The sequence below is a fragment of the Notolabrus celidotus genome, chromosome 14 (genome assembly GCF_009762535.1).
Source record: "Notolabrus celidotus isolate fNotCel1 chromosome 14, fNotCel1.pri, whole genome shotgun sequence".
In the NCBI taxonomy this organism is placed as follows: Eukaryota; Metazoa; Chordata; class Actinopteri; order Labriformes; family Labridae; genus Notolabrus; species Notolabrus celidotus.
In genome coordinates, this window is record NC_048285.1 from 19,273,868 (window position 1) to 19,296,509 (window position 22,642).

Here is a 22,642-nt window from a genome sequence, read left to right on the forward strand (position 1 = left end):
ACTATATAGGTATCTGTTTTATCAGTCGGGCTCTCCTCACATTAAATAAGATTCTTACCATATATCCCCACGATTGTCCCTTCCACTCTCTCAGTGAGGACACAGCCATCCCAGTGTCTCTAGATGGACAGCGTCTCATTCTGGCCAATGGGACCCTGGTGCTGCGCTCCGTCAAAGCTGAAGATTCTGGTTACTACACTTGCACGGCCACCAACACGCTGGGCTTTGACACTATCATTGTCAACCTTCTGGTACAAGGTAGGAAAATGACTGTGTTGCCAAAACGGTTCATAAAGCGATGAATATGCACAGCTTCTAGGTCATTTCATTTAGGGTTAAACTGTGGCTGCCCTGTCTTGTAGACCTGCTGTTTTTCATGCAAATGCATAAAACACAGTTAACTTTCAGCATAACAAACAGCTGAATAAACAGCAATATATTTATCCACTTCCTATAAAAGGAACAGGGGTATTTTCCTGAAAGTATTAAGAGTGTTTCTGTGTCTCTACTTTAGTCCCTCCAGATCAGCCTCGTCTAACCGTCTCCACCACCTCCACCTCCTCCATCACTCTGGCATGGATACCAGGAGACAATGGAGGCAGTTCTATCAGAGGTAGGTAGCCCTGTGCAGAATTGAACATGAGAATATTGAGTTTAGGTAGAAATGTGAATGTTTGAAGAAAAAAAAAGACTTTGACCTCTGAGTTTAGTTTACTCTCTTCCTTTTTTTTCATCCTGACACACTGTTGCGTGCATACTGATCTGTTATCTAACAGCTTATTGATCTGCCTTCCTGTTTAATGTTTCCTTGTTAACTATGTGTCTGTTTGATTATCTGATTGTTGGTGACTTCTATGTGAATACATGCATTCATGCAAATGTGGTTTGAACCTCTTTTTCTGTTTGTCCGTATGAGGGTGCTGCAGGGTCAGGGTCAGTGCTGCAGGATATTGTTGCACGGTAATCATACATGAGACTGTCAAGCATTAAGTGGTGGTGTGGTGGTTTTGGTGAAGCGGCTTGAAAATTAACTGACGACTGAGCATTTTTCTGTTGAATTACATCTGGAAAAATGACTTTGGCTACTGAAAAGACGTCAAAAATTGGTTAAAAAGTGAGATTTTTCTACCAACTGTTTGAAGAAGTATAAAAAACTATTCATGTTTAGGCTTAGCTTCACAGGGAAATCAGCTTCTGTGGCAAGATTCCTAACAAATTCACATGCATACTAGTCTTCAAATTGCATCTCACATGTTTTGTGGCTGAAATGGTTATACCACAGCACATCACAGTCACCAATGACAAAAATGTCTGAGTGCCACTAGATTTGATCCCACGACCCTCAGCACTGAAGCCTGCTTCTGTTAGCCAGTGAGTTCTTCTGAAGCATACTCCCATCAGGTATGAATGATCTATGTCAGTGTTTTTCAAACTTTTTTGAGCCAAGGCACGTTTCATACATTAAAAAAATCCTGAGTCACACCACCAACCAAAAGTTTCACAAAATGACACATTTAGTTCTCTCAATATATGAATCTATTTATCTGAGAGAGGGACTTTGGCTACTTCTTTAACTGCGTCAGGGCGAAGCATCTTATTTACAATGACTTTTGCAAGTAGTATTCATGTCTCTGACACAATGTGTTGCTTTTTTGATTTGACTACGAGTTCAGCTACTAAGTAGCTAGCTTTGAGAGCTCTCGCAGACACTTTTGTAATTTTTTCTCATAAAAGTTGCCTTTTCAACCACCCATATTATACTCTTCATCCGGGTTAGAATTTTGTCCAGGGCCCTGTTTGGAGTTTTCATTTTACCTTTTTGAATATTTATCCATCGCTGTTGTACGCCTACGTCTAGTCACATACACCTCACGCACGCATTAATTAATTCTATTGTCTTAAATTAACAATGTCATTAGTGAGCTTTATTGCCACCCAGTGGATGGGTAGCGCAGGTCAGTACATGGACAAGTATTTAATTACTCCACCAGTCACTACACTGCAGGCACAGACACACTACATGGCAAACTATTTGCAGTATATGAATAATATTTTTTTGGACTAATTAAGGGAAATTTGATAATGTCCCACGGCACACCTGACGTTCTGTCACGGCACACTAGTGTGCCACGGCACAGTGGTTGAAAATCACTGATCTATGTCATCCAGGGATCTTTCTTACATAGTAGTGAAGAGTTGTACTGACCAAATAGTCCACCTGCTCATGTGCAGACTTCTTATTTCTTCTTCTGTGGGTGATTTTTAAAACTGCTATCTTTACCATGTCCCTGAACATCACTCACTTGGCCCATACATCAGCACAGTTATTTTTTTGTGAGAAAAAGAAAATGCAGTGAAATGACATATTTGTGTAGACTGGATTTCACTTCCTCTAACCCTCAAATGAACAAGTTAGCACAGTTATAAAACAAAGATTTGTTGTCTGATATGATGATGTTGTGATCGTAAGCCTGTTGATAAGATGAAATTAGATCTTTAAAAGTCCAGACCTGTTTTCACTGCTTAAAGGCACTATGAGGAGTTTTTCACCAGCGGAGAAACAGACTGAAACCAACACTGATGCCTCTTTATGACCTTTAAAAGCAAACAAAACCATAAACAACAACACTGATACCTTCTCTGTTGTCATTTGTAATGCCTTAAACCACTCAGAGGGGGTAGGTGTCAGACCACATGATTGACATTTTGCTTTAAAAACACCCTTTTTTTGCCTGTTTTCATGGCAAATAATCACATTGAGTGACAAATCTGGCTGTTAAAAGACAGCAGGTTGAGGTTTTTGTTGAAAACACTACGTTTGCATGTACAGAACAAGAGATAAGAGGTATCACTTTGTCCAAAATTTGGCGCCAAAATTGATATAAATCAAAAGTTCCTCACAGCAGCTTTAACTAATTTTCATGTACTTGTTTTCAACCAAATTTCAATGTTGAAATCCCAGTAGGTGCTTTAAGAAATGACTAATTGAGGTTGAAGCTTTCTATTTAAACAATGATGGGCTACTACAAAGTGTCCGAATACATCTTCCAGTGTCTTATACATCCATGTTGCCTACTTCACATCTTATATGACTGTAGAGCCATCTGCTCAGTGTCAGCAGTCACTAAAGCTCAAGTACTCGTCAAGCATTCGTCAAGTTATCACTACAGCAGCAACAACACTTGATTTATTATAAGAAAAATAAATCAAGTGTTTTCATTAAAAAAAAAGGCACAGCTGGTTGTGTGAAAATGAAATAAAGTACAAAAACAGATAACAGAGTGAACAAATCCTGTAATCTGGTAATCCTGTTGTGAGAATTGATGTTATGTTCTAATCTGTCCTGCTAAAGTCTGTTATTCTGCTGTTCTCTTTACCATCTTTGATTACGTTTGGCTGTTTTCTCCTCTGTTCTGTGACAGACAGAGAGTGACTAAAACTTGCAGAGTGAAAAATGCAGCAGGATCTGCACATGTTAACCCGTCTGATGTTTTGGACTCAATCGCGCCATCTGTTAGAGAGAGAGAGGACAAAAAGATGGTACAGAGAGTACAAAGAAGCACAGAGAGGGAGACATTCATATTTACATGTATTAATGCAGAGACAGAAGGAAAGACACAGAGACGGAGGGCGAGATTCAGAGTGTCTTAGAGCAGGAGGGAGTTGGCTTTAAAAGGCAGCTGATTATAAAACAGTCCCCACATTGCATATCCTCATTTGCATAGATGCTTAGTCAGCGCCATCCCAGTCTTGGGGTTTGTAGGTAACTAATGGCGGCTTACATTGAGAACAGCTAGACCAATCAGGGCCCTATCTGTGTGAGGGAAGTACAGTCTGACTCTGCCATCTAGTGGACAGTAGAGGTAGAGCTGACAAAAAAAAGATGAATGTAAAAAGGCTTTAAAACAAAAATGAAAACATGGATTAAGTCAAAAGCAAAAGATAACATGTTATGTTCATTTCCTCTTTTCTGTTAATCCAGGTTTTGTGCTGCAGTACTCTGTAGACAACACAGAGGAATGGAAAGATGTTTTCATCAGTTCTACCGAGCGTTCCTTCAAATTGGAGAACCTTCGCTGCGGCACCTGGTATAAGGTCAAACTGGCTGCAAAGAACAGTGTGGGAGCCGGCCGCATCAGCGAGATCATAGAGGCAAAGACCCACGGGCGAGGTGAAAAGACTGGAGTGTAGAGTGACAGAAATAAAGAGAGGAAGCAGACATGTCCTCTGTGTAAAAGAATATTTGTTGTGAGTTGGATAGTACAAGAAATGTTATGTTTCATGATGATTTCTCTGCTCGTACAGAACCCCAGTTCAATAAGGATCAGCCTGTCTTCACCCACATTAACTCCAGCCACGCCCGCCTCAACCTTCAGGGCTGGGCCAGTGGAGGCTGTCCAATCAGCGCTGTCACACTGGAGTTCAGACCAAAGGGTGAGACACTGTACTTGAACTTAAAAGTGTTGGTCATATCAGAATAAATTGCACAAAGAATCAATTTTTTTAGGACTGTTAGTTAAATCAAGTGTGTTATTAGAAATCAGGAGAGGAGAGAAAAAGGAGGAGAGTCAGTCTGAGTGTGTTTACATGTTGCAGGTACATGGGCCTGGCAGAATGTACGCACGAATGCAACTACAGATGTGTTCCTGGCTGAGCTGCGTGAGGCTACGTGGTACGAGCTGAAAATGAAAGCCTGTAACAGCGCAGGCTGTGGCAACCAGAGTTCCCAATTTGCAACCTTGGACTATGACGGCAGTGAGAAAAACACTCTTTCTTTTGTATATATGTAATGGACTGCTGCTGAAGGGGCTGTATCTAACGTTGGCTCTTCCTGGTTGTGATGCAGGCACAATTCCACCAATCAAATCCCCCCTGGAGAAGAACGATGATGTCAAAAAGCTGTTTTCTATCGGCTGCCCTGTGATCTTGGTGACTTTGGGTGTTGCACTGCTCTTTATCATCCGCAAGAAACGGAAGGAGAAGAGGCTGAAGAGACTAAGAGGTAAGAGAGAGAGAAGTGGAAGGAAAGAGTTGGCAGACCTGAGTCAATTCTAGAGCTCTATTTATTTAGAATAATTCATATTGTGTCAGAAAAAGAGCTTATTTTATTCTCTGCTCTCTTTAGATGCCAAAAGTCTGGCCGAGATGCTGATCAGGTAAGACGATCTTACTTTCCTATCTTCCTTTTCTTAGATTGACTGAAATAAAAATCATTCAGACAATGATTCCAAAAGTCCTAATTTTTCACTTTTTTTCTAAACTATGAATGTCTGTGTTTATTTGTTTTGGATCTCTGCATTAGTAAAAACAACCGCAGCTTTGACACCCCAGTGAAGGGACCTCCTCAGGGCCCGCGGTTACACATCGACATCCCCCGAGTGCAGCTGCTAATTGAAGACAAAGAAGGCATCAAGCAGATCGGTGAGATGGAGAGAGAAAGAGACTGACGGTTGTCTCTGCATGAGTGTTGGATCAAATGAAAAAATTAGAGTGCAATACATGCTTTTTTCTGAAATATTCGTTTCGGCTCTTCTAGGTGAGGACAAAGCCACAATCCCTGTGACGGACACAGAGTTCAACCAAACCGGGAACCCTCAGAGTTTCTGCACAGGAGTGTCAGTCCATCACCCTGCGCTCATCCAGAACACCGGCCCTTTGATTGACATGTCGGACATCAGACCAGGAACAAGTACATGCTCTTTCTCTCATGTCTTTATCTTTACTACTGAGCCTAGCCCAGAATGCTTATTTTTTTCCATTCTCCTAACATTGTCTAATTCTTCACTTTTTTTCCATTCACTTCACTCTAGACCCAGTGTCAAGAAAAAGCGTGAAGTCAGCCCATAGCATCAGGAACCGCTACTCCAGCCAGTGGACCTTGACCAAGTGCCAGGCCTCCACGCCAGCCCGCACTCTCACCTCAGACTGGCGCACAGTTGGCTCCCAGCACGGCATCACTGTCACAGAGAGTGACAGCTACAGTGCCAGTCTCTCACAGGACACAGGTCTGGTGCAATGACACTTACAGCCATTAACATGCACATATAAAAAAGGAGTGAGTGTATTTGCAATGGGCTACACCACAAAGCTGTAGAAATGGTGCTTATCTTTTATGTCTGTCCCTTTTCTTCCATAGATAAGGGTCGAAACAGCATGGTGTCCACAGAGAGCGCCTCCTCCACCTACGAGGAGCTGGCAAGAGCATACGAGCACGCAAAGCTAGAGGAGCACCTGCAGCATGCCAAATTTGAGATTACCGAGTGCTTTATCTCTGACAGCTCATCCGACCAGATGACCACAGGTACCAACGACAACGCAGACAGCATGACGTCAATGAGCACACCGTCAGAGCCCGGTATCTGCCGATTCACTGCCTCGCCGCCCAAACCCCAGGACTACAGCCGTGGCAAGAATGTAGCTGTGCCCATTCCACACCGCGCCAAGAGTGAGTGGTGTCTAACATGCATGACATCATTCCAAAGATACTGGTGTTTATGATGAAATGGCTCACAGTGGATTATGATTGTTTCACAATCACGATTTGACTTTGTAGTTACCAGACATGTTTCCAGATATCTCCAATGCAATCAGCAGTTCAGATAAACCCTGTGTAAATATTAAAATCTCTAAATCAGTCATCAATTTTTTCTCATGACATTTTACATATTTTCAGAAGGTGTAGACGGTTTTCTTTAAAATATTATCTTCAGGGAGTTTCTTCAGTTAGAAAGCATTAGGCAACAGTGGAAAGGTAAAAAATTCTACTAACAGCTAGAAAACTCAGGCAAAATAAGACTCATTGATGTACGTACATTTGTATAGTTGTTCCATTTTGCAGGTTTTTACAGCCACATTAATTCATGCTTGTTCCCTCCAGGTGATTACTGTAACCTCCCTCTCTACATGAAGTCAGATCCTTTCTTCCGAAAGCAGTCAGAGCATCATGACCCGTGTCCAGTAGTTCCCCCACGTGAAGCCTCCATTCGTGGCCTGGCCCAGCGGGCGTACCACACCCAGGGCCGTCATGTGACTATGGACTCTGCAAAGCAGCAGGCCCTTACCATGGGCCATTCTGGCCTGTCCAACCTCACCTCCTCCGGGGCCTCTTCAGGAGCAACAGGAGGTGGCGGTGGAGCTAGTGGGAGTGGAGGGGCGTCTGCTAGCTCTAGCAGCTCCACACTTCCACAGAGGACTCTCACCATGCCCGGCTCCTCCTCCTCGCTGTCTCAGAGTGCAGCGGCAGCAGCTGCTGCTACAGCTGCAGCTGCAGGGGCTTCATCTTCCTCTGGAGGGGCCTCAGGAGGGACTCCTGGAGGTGCCTCCTCCAAGATGGGAGGATCTAGAGACTCTCTCCTGGAGAGCAGCTCCTCGGGCTTAGGCAGACTGCAGAAGCAGAGGGATGGAGGGGCAGGGGCCTACTCCAAGTCGTACACACTGGTGTAGCCTGCCGTCACCGCGGCCTGTCACTGTAACTCTTAACAGAATGCTGGTTGATTGAGCCAGCGCTTGCCTGGAGCCTCTATGAAAGGTGAGGTGAGGAACATACACGTGCACAGCTGACCCATCAGTGCCTGCTCTGTGCCAGGCTGCAGGGGGACATGACTGTCTGAAGGGGTCAGAGGTGGGTCTCCACAGCACAGGGGTTTGCCTTTCTTTCTGCCTGATTGCTTTCTATTATTGTTGTCATCTTTCTCTCGCTCTTATTTCATCACCCTGGAAATCACTTGCCAAAACATAGATGATTTATATGTTGACTTCATAACTTCATTTTCTGATAGGACTCAGTACTTATGCACAAAAGGCTTTCTAAGTGCACTGTCTTGTTGTCTGGATCGAGACAGTTGTAGAGTGAACCAGGTGACTTTTTTTTTTTTTAAGGATTTTAGTTTTTTTTAATATGTTTCTTCTCTGGTCTCTGAAAGAAGGAGAGCTCATATCACAGCATTGTGCCACGGCAGGATGCTCCTACTGTATGCATAAACCACCAACCTTGGTATTACACTGGCTCCGTTATGGATTCATACATTAGAAGGACCGGAGGGACGTTTCGATAACAGTCTTGAGACGTGGGGAATTTTCTTATACATGCAATGGATGACACAGCATAGAGGTCTTAATTGACTCTTTTATAAACAGACTCAAAGCAGAGGAAGTGAAAAAATGTCAAGTATCAAGTGGAAAAGATGAATCCAAACCTTTTTGTTTCATTGTTTTTTTCGTTAAGTTTGAATTTCTGGAAATATAATCTCATGTGCACTAAGAAAAAGTTAGAATGGATCCAAGTACAGAAACCTTCACAAGCCTGCGTGTGTGTGCGTGTGGGTGTATATGTGTAAATATATATATGTATACATGTGGCAGGCACACACCAACAGTGGACCTTTTTTTTAAAAATCAATCTGTATGCTGACCTCTCGGGCAGACGTCTGTGTCAAAACTGACCCCAACTCCCATCCCCCACTGCTCATTTTGTACCTGTGAAAGGGGATTTGGGGACAGTATCAATTGTTATGCTGATGATGTAACACTATGTCTCTAATTTGGTCCAACATTTTTAAGTTATTTTTCTCAAGTGTGATTACAACATTCATTAGAGAATGGGAAATAATGAAAAGGAAATGGGTTACAAAGAAGAAGACGATAGATTTTACTTCCTCTCCCTCAGAACGAAGAAGGAGGAGGTCTTTTTGGGATTCAACATGGCGCCACAATGCTACTACTCTTCCTTTAACACATTTTACCTGTATCCACGCTTCCCCTTTCTATCCTTCTCCACTGTCTTGTCTCCTCACTGAGTCCCCATCATATCCATACAGTGTCACTGTGACCTACTGCTAGCATACTGGCTAGCTGAAACGACAGACAGACTGAGGGAAGAGGTCTAATATGCACAGATGGGCAGAAATGCTACATGACGTTCATGACAACTTAAATGGAGATACTTATTGCAAACATCCAGCAAAGTTATTGAAAGGTATTCAAGAAAAGTCATATTTGTATGAGGTGCTGTTGAATTAATGAACAGGCAATGACTCTATAGATGGTAGTAAATGTTGAAAGGATTTGGAGTAGTTTAAGAGTACGAGGGAGGGGGTGACATAGCAGAGAGAAGACATTTTTCCTCAGAAATAAGTGGTCTACAAAACTAAAAGATGTGTTTTCAAGTCCCTCAACCTCACTGAAATTTCTTTTAGCTTTATGCATGGTACTGTATCTTTTAACTTAAAGCTTTTTTTTCTACTTCCCCCTCATTTCTTCTCCCAAAGCTTAATCCCATGACAAAGATCTTTCCAAAAAGAGTTGCTCCAAATGTTTTGCACTCGCAAAACCTAACATCAGGGCTCTCGCAATAGAAAAAAGATATGATATATGTTTGTTTTCAAAAGTATGTACATATATATTTCTATTCAAATATATAGCAAATATATGAATATTGAAAAAAGCAGAGAAATATAAAAGCCGTTCTAATTGAGAATATATATAAAAGATCACAAGACAATCGCTCAGAGTAAAAAACTGCAAGAAGGAAAAAAGGACGAAGAAGAAGAAGAGGGAGGCTTAAACGGGTAGCACAACCATGGACGGGAGATCAAAGAGAGAAAGGAAGTGGTGTGAGAGAGAGAGAAAACTGGTGAAACTGAGGTTTAAAGAATGACCCTCCCTTGAGAGTTTTTGAAGATGTTCCAGCTGCAACAACGGCTGAAAGGACAAGCACAGTAAAGTCAAAGTATAGTGTGAGATTGTGTCGATGGTTAGCTGTGGTCTATGGCTCAGTGCAGAACGTGTGGTGTTGAAGAAGAAACAGTAAAACAAGGAAAGCTTATACAGTCAGTGAGCCTAATGTAAAATGTTGTATTGTACCTTCCAAAGGTGTGTTCACAAACTCACTGCCATTGCCCGACGATTACTAATGAAGACAAACAGACCAACAAGTATTTCTGTTTCTTATCTGTGTCACAACGAGTCCTCTCAAAAATGCAGGCTGAGAAACATGCCACTAAGTAAGAATTATAACTCATACATGTTCCCTTTTATTTTAAAGTACACAGAAGAGGAATTAATTTGACTTTTTTGACATTGTTAATGTTATGATGTCTTTCATTTCAAACTGTGCAAACACTTGTTTTCAGGATAAAACAAGTGTTTGGGATTGGGGCAGGCCTGTGTGAGGCTTCCTCCACTTGTATGGATATCAGATGGAGTGATGAAATAAACTCCTGTCTAACCTGCTTCCCCCCTTCTTCACTGAAGTTGTCTCTGCTGTGAAACACTGATCTGCCGTCAGCTTGCTCAAAGTATGCGTCATGTATAACATTTGGTAAAATTTCCCTCTCTGATACTTGAACAACACTACTGAGAATATCAACAGAATGAGAAGATTTAAACATAAGTCTGAAATTCAGGAAGCACACTTATTCACTTTTCAGCTAAGAAGATTGATACCAAGCTGGTATTTATAAAAACTTGAGTGTAAAAAGGACACCTTGTGGTTAGTTTGGTTGGTTACCAAGCTGAAAGGGACAAAATAGCATGGGATTAAAACAAGTAACAGGTTATTCTTAGGTTTTGATTGCACTGTGACTTACCTGTTAAAGCTGACAGCCCTACTTTTAGTATAGACACACACTTGAATCATGTAATGTGCACAGTAATCAAACAGTGAACAGGTGATTGATTTGGCCTTTGAGTTCTTGACTTACTTTATGTAGGAAATTATCTCAGGGTCAGGATATTAAGTAACAGATAGTGAGTCTTTTCAGTCTAACATTGTATAACATGTGAGATGCTTTCATAGGAAAATAGAACCATACTGTTCACAAGTTAATACACAGCTGATAAACTGAGTACAGAGAAGGAATTTTTCCTCTAAATGAAGCCGCATAGTTTCAAACTGACTCGTCTGCGTTCATGTGGACGACTTCACATGTGCTACTTCCCCAACCTTTCCCTAACCTGCTCAACCAATCAAAATCCCCCTCCCACTGTCCCCCCCTGCCCACCTATACAACATGATTTCTACTCCATAACAGAGGATTTGTGTACATAGGAAAGTGTTTTTGTATAAATGAGTACTATTTTCGACATCTTCACTAGAAACCAGGGCACAATGTAAACTTTGAACTGAAGTTATTGTTATGAATCAGAAGAGGACTTAATGAAAAACTATAGAATTATACAGACACTGCTTTATCTTGATTTATGGACCAGTTCCAACATGTCAGAGTGGACCATGCATAGTTAACAATACTGATTTCTTTTCTTACAGGGCATTTTGTTGCTTTGTCTCCTTTTTTTATTTATTTTTTTATTATTTATTTTTGAGATTTTCCCTTTTTTTTTTTTTACTTTGTCACAGGTTGCTTGATTTAGAGTTTGCCTTTTTTGATTTTTCCACTTTAAGGGGGGAGGACAGCAGCATTGCATGTTCTGAAAATTTGCTGGTTATAAAAGAAAAATGGAACCGGTGAAGTGAACAATTTAAAAAGGGGGTTAATGAAAACATTTTAAAAATGCAGAGGTTGTTCCTTAAACTTTTATGGGGAAACGTTGCTTCAATTTGCAATTGCTTGTGTTTAACTCTACATTTTCTTTTCTATGAAAACAGACAAAAACAGAAAAAGAGTACTCAACACCTTGTGCAATAAAGCTATCTTTTTATGAACTGTGATAATATTACTCATTCTTTCATTTGCATGTAGAGAAATGAAGAGCAATTTTTCTTGTAATGTGAGCACGGTAAGTAACAACTTGTTTTCATGAACTTCAGACATCACTGTAATTGGGGAGTATTTGTTCAGGAAGAAAGTGGTTTAAATAGAAAAATAATGAAAGCAATGTCTGAATGTCAGAATAATCAGAGAAACTGGGTCTGGGGTTTTAATTTTTTTCAATATTTAGAGCACTTCAAATGGGAGTCCCTTTACTTTCATTAGATTGGAATGGATGCAACAATAACATAAGAGTGAAAGAAAAATTAAGTAAGTTGTAGTAAGTTATTTTATGAATTTAAAAATTATAAAATTAACTCAAGATGAAACATTGTAATATTTTGAGATTTGTTTTTTTTATCTTTAAAGTTATATGCCATAATTATCAAAATTAAGATAGAAAAACACTCCTGACATTTTAGTGAATATGGAATGATATCAAATATATAAAATGTTCATTTTCTTAAATAACTGATTAAAAATATAAACATTTCTCCATAATGTTCTCTATTTATGGATCATCTGGTATTTAATATCTTAGAGAACAAATATTAGTAAAATGTTTTATTTTAATAACATACAAATAAAAATGATTTGAAAATTTGACAAAAATTCAGCCAAGTTGTACTTGTTGACATAAATAAACATTTCTAAAAAAAAATGTTCCATGTAAAGGCCTAAAGTAATAAAATAAATAAAAAAATTCAAACGGATGCATTATGAACTCAAACACGATTTGGGTTTTTTCAGTCTATTTCCTACAATAGGACACTTCACAGCATATCTATTTCCAAATGTATTATTTTATTTTTTATGTTACCATTTATTACACAGTCTTTGTCAATTAAGACAAAAAGGCAGAGTAAGCTCTGTGATTGGCTGAAGCTGGGTCTGGATGAGTTTCATTATTTCAAAGATTTTACAAATTAATTGTAATGGTAATTATTTTCTCTGTTTTTCATATTTTTTACCTTAGTCTTCTGAAAATGTATTTCTCATCAACTGAAGTTTCTATACAGCATGAATAATAATTGTTTGTGTACTCTTTACATGGGGTACGTATATGAAAAACAGATTTCACAGCTACTGCTGTGTTTTGGATAAACCATTGAAAAAAAAGGGTGGGGTCATTTCCTGATTATACCACTAGAGGGAGTTGTATTGCAATGAAAGAAATACCGGCTCACATAGACATTTATTTAAATAGTTTAGTAAAACCATTTATTTTATTTTAAGAATTCCACAATGTTAACAAGTGATTAGATATTTTCAATATTTACATATTCAAAACACATTAATAAATTACTGAGTCACACTCACATTCACACATCACTATATTCACATATTATATTCAGACAGATTTTGAATAAGGTATTATAAGCAAGGATATAAATGCGCTCTATTACTGCATGTCATGGTTTATACAGTGTCACCCATCCAGGGGCTCTACTCAGTGTTTAAACATAGCTTGAATGTATTTACATTTGCGAATGTGTGTATCATTACAGAGGTTATCCATATTTTGGTGAATCTGCACCAGCACCGTCATCACACCGCCACCACACCGCCACCACATCGCCACCACACCGCCCTTCTCTGTCCGTTTACTTGCCGTTCTTTTGTTTCTTCTGTTGGAACTTCCTGAAGTGGGTCTGGATGGTGGCAGCTGCCTTTTCCACTTCCACAGGGCTGAGTGGGGGAACAGGGGGCACAGGGCATGTCCCATTAGTGGCGTTGGAGCCTGTGCAGGACAGGACACAGGGGATTACAAGAGAGGCAGAGGCAAAAGTCATAGAGACATGGTCTGTAGCAGTGATTGAGTACACACACATGGTGTCCTAATTAGTCTTGATTCAAGCAGGCTGTTTTTCTGAACAAGGTTTGATAGCTGTGCACAATCCAACTTCCAAGTTTTAACTTTAAACTAACAATTATTTCAGCAGAGAAACAGCCTGCAAATACATTCATTTAGTGTAGTACTCACTCTTTCTATATACGCCTATGCTGTTCCTCCTCATGCCTTCAAACTGTAAAAGAAACAGAACAGGTGTTTGTTAGAAGCATAGAACAGAGAAAACGTAGAAGTAGTCTTGGTGACATCATGTATTGGTTACTTAAGAGTCATAATGAAGCCCAGTTATAGTGGCCATGCTGAAATTGTGGTAATGCTGATTTCAATTAACTTCCAACTACCCTTGATCACAGGCATGGAGGTGGAGTTAAGGCCACAGCCTTGCAGCCTGGCGAACAGCTACAATGCACCTATCTGTCAGTCAAATCAACCATGCCCCTAATTATGCATAACTTTAAGCCTTAATACAATCAAAACAGATACATCTGGATAAATGGAAAAAAAACAAAAACATATGCAATGATTGAAAATAAAAAGGGATGTGCCTGTTTAGTCAACTAATTGATGTAATTCCTTCAATCTTGCTAGTCTGCACAAGGGTCACTGGTTGGTTTACCTAATCCTTAATGTTTTATCACTGGTAGCCCAAAATGACAGACTTAGGTTGTTTCTAAGCTGCAGGGCCCCTGCCAGTCACTGGCAGAAGCCTTAGCTCCATTATGGCTACTGCTATAATGCTACAATGCTCTACTTATACCTGGATGTGAACAAACAGAATTTACATCTAATTGAGATAAAGTTGTTTGAGTCAACTTCACTGTGCATATAACCACTAGTTACTAGAGCTGGAACTGGAGCAATGCATAACCAGCACAGGCAGGTGGACTTTAACCTGCAAGGGGGACAGAAGGCTGGTGGTGCTAGCTCTGCTAATGTTAGCCAAACTCTGAATTTTTGACATTGTTTACTTACAGACTCTATGGTCCCGTGTTAAGTCATGTTAAATAACTTGTGCTAATTTTTGACTGTTTTCTTACCTTTAGACTTGCCAGTTAGTAAGAATTTAGATTTCCATTTAAAAAACTAGGAAATTAGTCACTTCAGAGCATCCCTAGGGTGGAGACCAATAATTTATTTTATCTATCTAGCTGTAAATATGTTTATTTCTGTTTTGAAATGGGCTCTAATGGGCTTCATTGGCTGTTTGAGCTGCCTCAAGTGGAAACTCTAGGAACTGCGATTTTGTATTTGTTTTGCACTTCCGCATCGGCTTCATTTTTCAACACTGGAGGTTGCCGCTTGGTTAAAGGACACTCTCACTGACGCACAAAGAGGAATCAGATATCACATGGTGCACAAGATGCATGACATGATACAGGTGAGGAATGCTAATAATCAACGTCACATCTTATCCAGACTTTGGCTGAAACATTGTTCACATACCACTGCAAGCATGCTAGACAGATAGTAACACATGAGCTTTTTCTCCTACTCCCCTTTACATAATGTGTAATGAACACACTGTACATGTGTGACTGCACTTAAGTGACTGTGTCCTTTTTTATCCACAGCCAGAGGAGTGACCTCCAGTGTAAATCCCCTTGATTGGGATTAGAGCTCAAACACAGCAGTGGCAGGGAAGCCACAGGCTGGGAGACTCGACCAGTTTAGCCTGCTTACCAGTCTGTTTGGCTGTGTATCTGCATGTGTTCACTCCCTCACACGGGCTCCATGACCTCATCAATAAGGTCAACTATCTCTTATAACTAGTCAGTGAGGAGACTGTAGTGTTTTTCTTCACCTCTGCCTTCTTTTTGTTAAGCCCCCCTGCAGTTTTTTTATTTGTTCTCGCCTTTTCATTTCAGCACTTTTCTCCCCTCTTGCTGTTCGTCTGAACAAAAGGTCCAGGTCAGAAAGACCTGTCACAACAGCTACTTTCATTTCAGAGAAAAATCTAGACATGAGTAAGCTGCATTTTTCTTCATGTATAGTGTCTTTATTCTGGCCTTAGATGCACTTTTGATTCAGGAATCTACCATGGAGGCCTGCAGAAAATGCTACTAACTATGCAGTTTTGGACAATACTGATTTTTTCTGAACTTGGACATTATTTCATATTAATTAGCTAATGCTGTTTAATTCCAAAGACATCTTAAGCCTCTTCTGCCTCGTGCATCTTCTCCCTCTGATTTCCTTGCAGTCCTCCTCTAAGAAACTAAAAGCAAACACAGAACATGTGACTGGGCTTACACGCTCACATGCTGACTCAAGCTTGCCAACTGAACTTTCCACATGCTGCCTCTTGGTATTACAGAAGAAGAGACCCCTAGTAGAGCCTCTCACTGTCCAGCAGAGCGAGGACTTATGGGTTACATGTGTGAAAAGAGACTGTGAGGCATCTTCTTTATTGATTTGCAGATTTTTCTTCAGACTGACCTCCTCTGCTTTGCTGCTCCTCCGGCTGTGTGACACAGAGTGAACCTGCCAAGGCAAAGGCTGGGACACCAAGTAAGGCAATGGGTCCTGTTCTCGTGCGAACCGTGTCCCTATCTGAAAGTGAAAGGGACATGAGGTTAGAGGTGAACATGTGCACAATGAAACAGTGAAACAAAAGCAACACCTTCATTCAGCTGTAGGTGTGAAGGCCTGTTTTTTTTCCTCTCTAAAACTCTCTCTCTCTCACGTCTCAAAAAAACAGTTTAGCCTTCTGTTGTGTTTTTTTAATTGGGCATTGCTTCCCAGCTGAGTTACCCCACATTTATTAGAAACTTGAGCTTGAGGTGTTGAATAATAAGCAGATGGCACATTACACACTTGGATCAATGTCACATTGATTGTATTTGGATGCTGTCGATATCTGCCATGCTGTAATTTGACCGTCTTTTCGAACATCAATCTTGACACGTTTTGATGCTTTCAATATTAACCTGATCTATAAATCAACAGTGAAGTACGCTGAGAGAGACAATCACTATGTTGTTACAGCAAAAATACAGAGCATTCACCAGAGAATCACTTGTGAAATGACTACCTTAAGCATGAAAGCAATTTTCAAAGATAACATCAACACCTTAAACTCATGCTAAATCTAATTCGACAACATTTCTATCAACTAGATATCTACTTCTCTACAGTACATCTTTCTGATCATCTTACCGATTCCACAACTTTGACCATCACATACATGGCTGTTAGCATGGTGATCAACATCTTGAAGCACTATTTCTTTACAGTCCCTATGAATTCTTAATGTTCCTGATGTTCCTCTCGGGGTTTTCGATAGATCCCTCGGTCCTGCTGCAGGAAAGTAAGTCCACAAGAGCAATCAGGAGTGCTTCTCGAATCAGTGACAGACAATTAAACTCACAGGGCTGAGTTTGTCCACTCACACAAGTTTCTGAGGTACAAACACGCGCGCACACATGCTAACACATAGACATGCCCACACACATGCACACAAAGTTTATTCCCACAGTCTCTGACACACGAGTGGAAGGCTGCTAAAGAGCTTTGCAGGACAGAAATAGAGATGCGGTAATCTTTTCCTCACACAAGTCTTATCCTGCAGGTGAGTGTCCACCTCTGCAGCAGTGAGGAGGAGCAGCTTTTATCTAGACATTAGAAAACACATAAAATATATATATATTTTCTTCTACTTTAAATGTTTGACATGCATTATAAAGCTTCAGTGTTTCACTTTCCAAAAAAGTGAATGAAAATGAAATGTCCTATTAATGCAACCTCAGTCAAGTGTTTTACAGGTTTAAACTAATTAGTTCAATCATTGATTGATAATGTACTCATTTAGTGGAGAGCTGTTATAAGCTAAGACATTTTTTTTTAATAAATACAATTTTAATTTACTTTATTTAGAAATAGTACTTTCATTAATGTTGTAAATCATTGATACACCTTGATATAATCATAATGATTATATTAAACCTGAGAGAGACTGCATCATTATTAAACCTGCATAACAACAACACTTTGGATCAGATCCTTACATTCCATTTCTAATTGATAAGCAATGGTCCAATCAATCACAGGGATTTTATCCTAAAACCAAAAAGCTGTCATCATTAATTGATTTTGAGAATTAAAGGAGTAGGTCATGTCTTTTGAAGTTTGGTCTAATGATGTAGTAATCATCAGTTAGTGTACAGAAGTAGATTAAAAAATATAAAGATCTACTTTAGATTAGACACTTCCCATACAACCCACTTTGAAAACAACCCAGACTATCCCTTTAATAAGTTGTTTTCAACCATTAATACAGACACTACGTACAGTTCTTACAGTCTAGCTTTTGTAAGTAAAAAATAATATATTTCAGAACCCATATATAAATTTGGCAAGCGGATTATAAAATAAGACTGTATCCTCTCTTCGTTGCGTTATCAAGTTTGGTGATTTTGCCTTTCACATGTAAAATAAAAGAGACTCAAGCTAACATGGAGCAAATATGCCATTTACTTATAATGATGAGGTGAATATGTAGGTTTTTCAAAAATTTGGAATCATTCGTCCATCTTTCAAAATAATCATCAATCATATAAACACCATATAACCCCATATGGAAGAATAATTACGTAATGTTTGAATCAGCCGGCTATAAAACTGAAAACAAGCATTCCTACAGCAAAGGTTAGACACATTTGCTGAATTGACTTCAGCTAATTCTCAACCTTAGTTGAATCTAATAATTATATTATAAAATCATGCTAAGAAATGAAGAAAACATTTATGTGTTATTTTACACTGGATTTATGTGTTTGATTATTTTTAGTGTAATCAGTGTATTCCCCATACTTATGCATGGGTGTATATGCTGTTTACTATCAAAAGCTAAACCAAGAACAGGATGTTCTGAGCAAGTAGTTTCTTAGTCAGGTTTATGTCCTCATGACTGTGCTGGTTACACATTGCTACACTCAAGTGGTTATATGCCAGTTAAACCAGACACAGCGTACATACCTAACCTCAGTTTTCTAGGTCCAAATGATACCAGACCTCATGTTTCCAGATTCCATCTGTCATCTGTGCTTGTTTACATCCAGGTAGAATCATGGCATATTGGCAGAAGTCCTTAACTGGAGCTAAAGCCCTGGGTGATGGCGGGTGTTTGCTTTGACATAACATACAAACAGCAATTTCAGGCCTACAATTACAAAAACATTAACATTTAATTAGTTTAACTGACTAGTAATTTTGGTGCCAACTAGTGAGGGTAATGAGGCTAAATCATTTAATTTAAGTTGACTAAACGCAAGACTAAGCCTTAAGTGCTCTAAAACGCTTTCATTTTTCTGTCACAGCAACAGTTCTCTATTCTCCCATCTGAATTAGCCTTAAAATAACAAAGCTCACAAACTATTATAGAAAAGATGCTTAGAGTATACCAGAATAAAACAAAATATAAGTTATTTTGCGAGTGAAATGGGCTGTCTGTGAAGAAAAGGGAGCTCCAGTATGCTGTTTTACTGTTGTAATCAGATGAATGATCTCACATGACAAATGAGTGCGTCATTGTCTGTGACCTCACCTATGACCCTTGTAGACCAATGATAATCCTTTGTGCAAGAGAGTGCAACAACATCTTGACAGGCTCTGGGCTTTGACAGACAGACACTGGTTGCTGTTATCTGAGTATCAAGCCTGTCATGTAAAAACGTTTTACATAACCACAAATGTCACTTGATATGTCCTGTGTGTGTGCGTGCATATAACTGATTCATTTTGCTCATATGGGGATTAGATACAAGGACAGGAATGTGTCTTATCACTAAACAGACAGGTATAAGAGCTCTCCAGACAGAGACACGCACCCGCTTGGTGACTGATCTTATGTGAGGATACTTTTTGTCTTTAAGCAAGAAATTCAATGAGGAAACAAAGGTAAGGGTTTTAAATTTTGAATACACTTTTCCAGGAACAAAGGTACTATAACAAATATAATAAACTATTTGCATTAATAGCTCATTCATTTATCTTATGAGGAAAAATATTTAAAAATGCAACATTCTAAGGAGGATATTTTTGTGCATATAGGTTACGAGATGCACATTCTAACCGTATTATAGCAATAGATGCTTAATCTCAACCAGCTAGAAATATTGGCATACTACTCATGCTTTGTTAGCATTGCATTTGAATCATATGTTTTACTGTTAACTACGTTCTTTGCTATTATTTATGACTTTTATAATGACATTTCACCTTTACAATACTGCATTGTCTAGTTTTAGAAGAAAAATAAATCCCACTGGAGCCAGCCAATCTCTCAAAGAGAGCTAAATCTGAAGAGTTGTACAGTAAATAAAATAAAGTCAACTTAATATTGAGCAATCAGTGGAGTGATTTATCTTTCTGGCAGTCTAAAGATCTAAGGAGCAGCAATTATATCAATTTATCATGTTCAGCCTGTCATGAGCAAGGATTTATTACGACAAAAAGAAAAACAAAACAAGGAGGAAGTTTTTGGTTCAGTGAAGCGTTTCAAGAAGATAAAAGTCAAGACAAACCAGATTTTGGTACTTTCCACGATGCACACAGATCCCTAAGACAGCTGGCTACAGCAGATTCTTCATTTTTGTCATTAGCACTGAGTTTTTCCACATATACGTGTGATAAAAGTGGTAGACCAAAAGGGATTACAAGTACTTTCGACTGTTTTTTGCTGCCTTTTGCACTCCGGTCATGTTTATGCTATGAATTTTAATCACAGGTTCTCAGACGACACTTCACATTGTGAGTGGCTGACCAGCGCAGACAAAGTCATCTAAAAGGAAGAGGAGAGACACTGAGCTGCATTCATCATGTCAGTCAAGATATCCAAGAGGCTGAGCAGCAAAAAGAAAAGTATGTTCTTTCAGAATTTTTACATTATGTTTTCCAAGGGTTTTTGCATGTTTCATTTTTAAAGAGTTTTATTTTATATGAAAATGCTGTGGACATGTATCAATATTAGAAATTAGCAATAATCTAATTTTTTAGAGTAGATGTTGGCCTAGGAATGTGCTAAGCTTTCCTGAATCCACAGCTAACCAAACTATGTTTATTTTTTAATCAAATAAATGTTTAAGCTATTTATGTGAAATGTCTGCACACACAAGAGATCAAATAAGTCAGCCTTCTTGGGTGTTAACCGTCTCAGTATTATGGCCATTTAAGTTGTCATAAACAGAAGGTGTGGCATAGAGCAGGGCCCTAGTGTATGTGGTGAATGGTATGAGGCAAGCTTAAAGGTGACATATCATGCAAAATTGACTTTTTAATGGTTCTTTACCTGAAATATGTGTCCCTGGCATGTCTACAAACCCCCGTGAATGAAAAAAATCCATTCTGCCCCTGTTTTGATTTCTACACCTTTCTGTAAATGTGTGTGAAACGAGCCGTTTCAGACTTCCGTGTTTTTGTTACGTAACAACAATATCCGGTCTGTCACGGAGTCAGAGCTCGGAGCTTGTTCAGCCCATAGACTGTATGAAATAGTACTGAATCCCCCTCCGTTTTTCATTACCTGCACAAATGTGTGCTAACAAGGAGCTTAGGAGGGAGGCATGCTAGTTGTAGGCTGTCTTAATAAACACAAAGGTCGGTTTTACTCCCCACGTCTGCAGATTTGAAGATCTAGTGGATGATTTTTATTTATCATGGATAAGTGCTAGCGCTAGTTAGCATAGCCACATAGCTACATGTTCGTAGCTGTGTACCAAGACACACGTCAACATACTGATAAATAAAACAACAAGAAACACTAAATCTGTGACCAATCCTTCAGAAAGGTCCTGCTACAGGCGCCTCTCCATTAGGATCAGATTCAGAGGGTTGAAGTAACGCGATCTCTGAGCAGCCGTGTATATTCAGCCAACATGTAAACATTAGATCAACGTGCTGAAGAGCCGAGGCACATCCTCTTCCGGAGGGGGCGTGGTCAGAGGGAAAACAGAGTGTTCTGAGGAGGACTGAAGAAAAGGACTTTTCAGGCATGCCAAAATCTGATTTCAAAGTGTTTTTTTGAGCATAAACTTTAAAGACATGTTTTGGGGACCTCTTAGACCAATATATATTGATGAAAAAAGCGTGATATGTCACCTTTAAGCCAGCTCTTACTTTAAGCATCATCAGAAAGAAAATAAATGACTCAAACCGGCAGGGGACTCTGCTAAAGGGGTTCCTGATAAGTGCAGGCCCTGCCTCCTGTACTACTTTTGGAGACTTTAGGTACAACACACAGGAAGCGTTCCACAAGTTAAGTGTTTTAGGGGGTAACAGAGCACCATGAGCTTGTAAAGATGAAATAGTGTCTGACCATTAAGAGCTTTCTCCTTTTCTAGGGTATTCTTATGACAAGGACTCTCATTAAATACTTCCTGAAAGTAATACATGCATGTGACAGCTTTTCTATTGTTTTGTTTAAGACAGAATGTACCAACTTTTTTGCAATTTTTAAGTATATAGCTGTAAAAAGGCAGGTTTTATTTGGCTTCACTTATAAATATAACTGGGTATCATCTGCATAACGATGTGCATTAAAATGGAGAGTTTCCTCACACTATCACCTTGCACAGAAGCATATGGTCAATATAACTAGTCCAAGCACAAGCGCTGTGTGACTGACTAACTCATTGTACAATCTGAGAATAATCTGATAAATAGGATTTAAACCAGCTTAATGTGGTTCCTTTAATGACAATCAAGTGTTCAAGTCCCTGTAACAGGATGTCACGGTCAAATGCCGCACTAAGATCTAACGGGTCAATTACAGAGAGAAGCCGTCTGTCTGTAGCAATTAGGAGAGCATTTGCATGTCTAACCAGTATGTCTCTCTAGTGTACTCCAAATCCTGAATGAAACTCCTCAAATGATTTAATATTGATATGAAGAAAGTTACACAACTATTTAGCTTTTTATGGATCTTTCAGAGGCAGGAAAGCTCATAGGTTGAATATGGTTGTTACAGACTATGAGCAAGGCATTCAAATGAGTGATAACTATGTTTGCATCTATGGTTCATTACAGGAAAACAGATACTAGTGACACAGCTCAGCTTAGCAGATCTCTAAGGGACCACATTCAATAC

The 22,642-nt window shown here is 39.4% G+C and overlaps 2 protein-coding genes across 3 annotated transcripts in view; one reads left to right on the plus strand and one right to left on the minus strand.

Moving 5' to 3' along the window:
- The window catches only part of LOC117824830 (Down syndrome cell adhesion molecule-like protein 1 homolog), a 115,093-nt gene extending 107,094 nt beyond the window's left edge, over positions 1–7,999 (plus strand). Inside the window, exons 24-35 of the mRNA XM_034700302.1 lie at positions 95–258; positions 515–613; positions 3,983–4,171; positions 4,306–4,434; positions 4,597–4,755; positions 4,847–5,002; positions 5,126–5,156; positions 5,303–5,421; positions 5,537–5,689; positions 5,811–6,005; positions 6,137–6,445; positions 6,878–7,999. Coding sequence (XP_034556193.1) covers positions 95–258; positions 515–613; positions 3,983–4,171; positions 4,306–4,434; positions 4,597–4,755; positions 4,847–5,002; positions 5,126–5,156; positions 5,303–5,421; positions 5,537–5,689; positions 5,811–6,005; positions 6,137–6,445; positions 6,878–7,443 — 2,269 coding nt within the window. The 3' untranslated portion in view covers positions 7,444–7,999. The remainder of the gene's footprint in view (positions 1–94; positions 259–514; positions 614–3,982; positions 4,172–4,305; positions 4,435–4,596; positions 4,756–4,846; positions 5,003–5,125; positions 5,157–5,302; positions 5,422–5,536; positions 5,690–5,810; positions 6,006–6,136; positions 6,446–6,877) is intronic.
- A 4,955-nt stretch (positions 8,000–12,954) lies between these two features.
- LOC117825911 lies at positions 12,955–17,171 on the minus strand. 2 transcript variants are annotated; one of them, XM_034701897.1, is made up of 5 exons: positions 17,111–17,171; positions 16,717–16,857; positions 15,997–16,110; positions 13,693–13,735; positions 12,955–13,449 (listed from the first exon to the last, which is right to left on the minus strand). In XM_034701897.1, exons 2-5 carry the CDS (start codon positions 16,768–16,770, stop codon positions 13,313–13,315), a joined length of 348 nt encoding a protein of 115 aa, XP_034557788.1. In that variant the 5' UTR covers positions 16,771–16,857; positions 17,111–17,171; the 3' UTR covers positions 12,955–13,312. The 2 variants fall into 2 exon arrangements, with proteins under 2 accessions (XP_034557788.1, XP_034557789.1); XM_034701898.1 differs by lacking the exon at positions 17,111–17,171 and having other exon boundaries at positions 16,717–16,886.
- Between the last annotated feature and the right edge of the window lie 5,471 nt (positions 17,172–22,642).

What these genes read in the sequence shown, in the direction of transcription:
- LOC117825911 (XM_034701897.1), bottom strand. Translation starts at nt 16,770, where the DNA reads ATGTTGATCACCATGCTAACAGCCATGTATGTGATGGTCAAAGTTGTG. An exon ending in GGAGCAGCAAAGCAGAGGAG is followed by an intron (nt 13,736 to 15,996) that starts GTCAGTCTGAAG and finishes TTTCTTTTACAG; the next exon opens with TTTGAAGGCATGAGGAGGAA. An exon ending in CATAGGCGTATATAGAAAGA is followed by an intron (nt 13,450 to 13,692) that starts GTGAGTACTACA and finishes TGTCCTGCACAG; the next exon opens with GCTCCAACGCCACTAATGGG.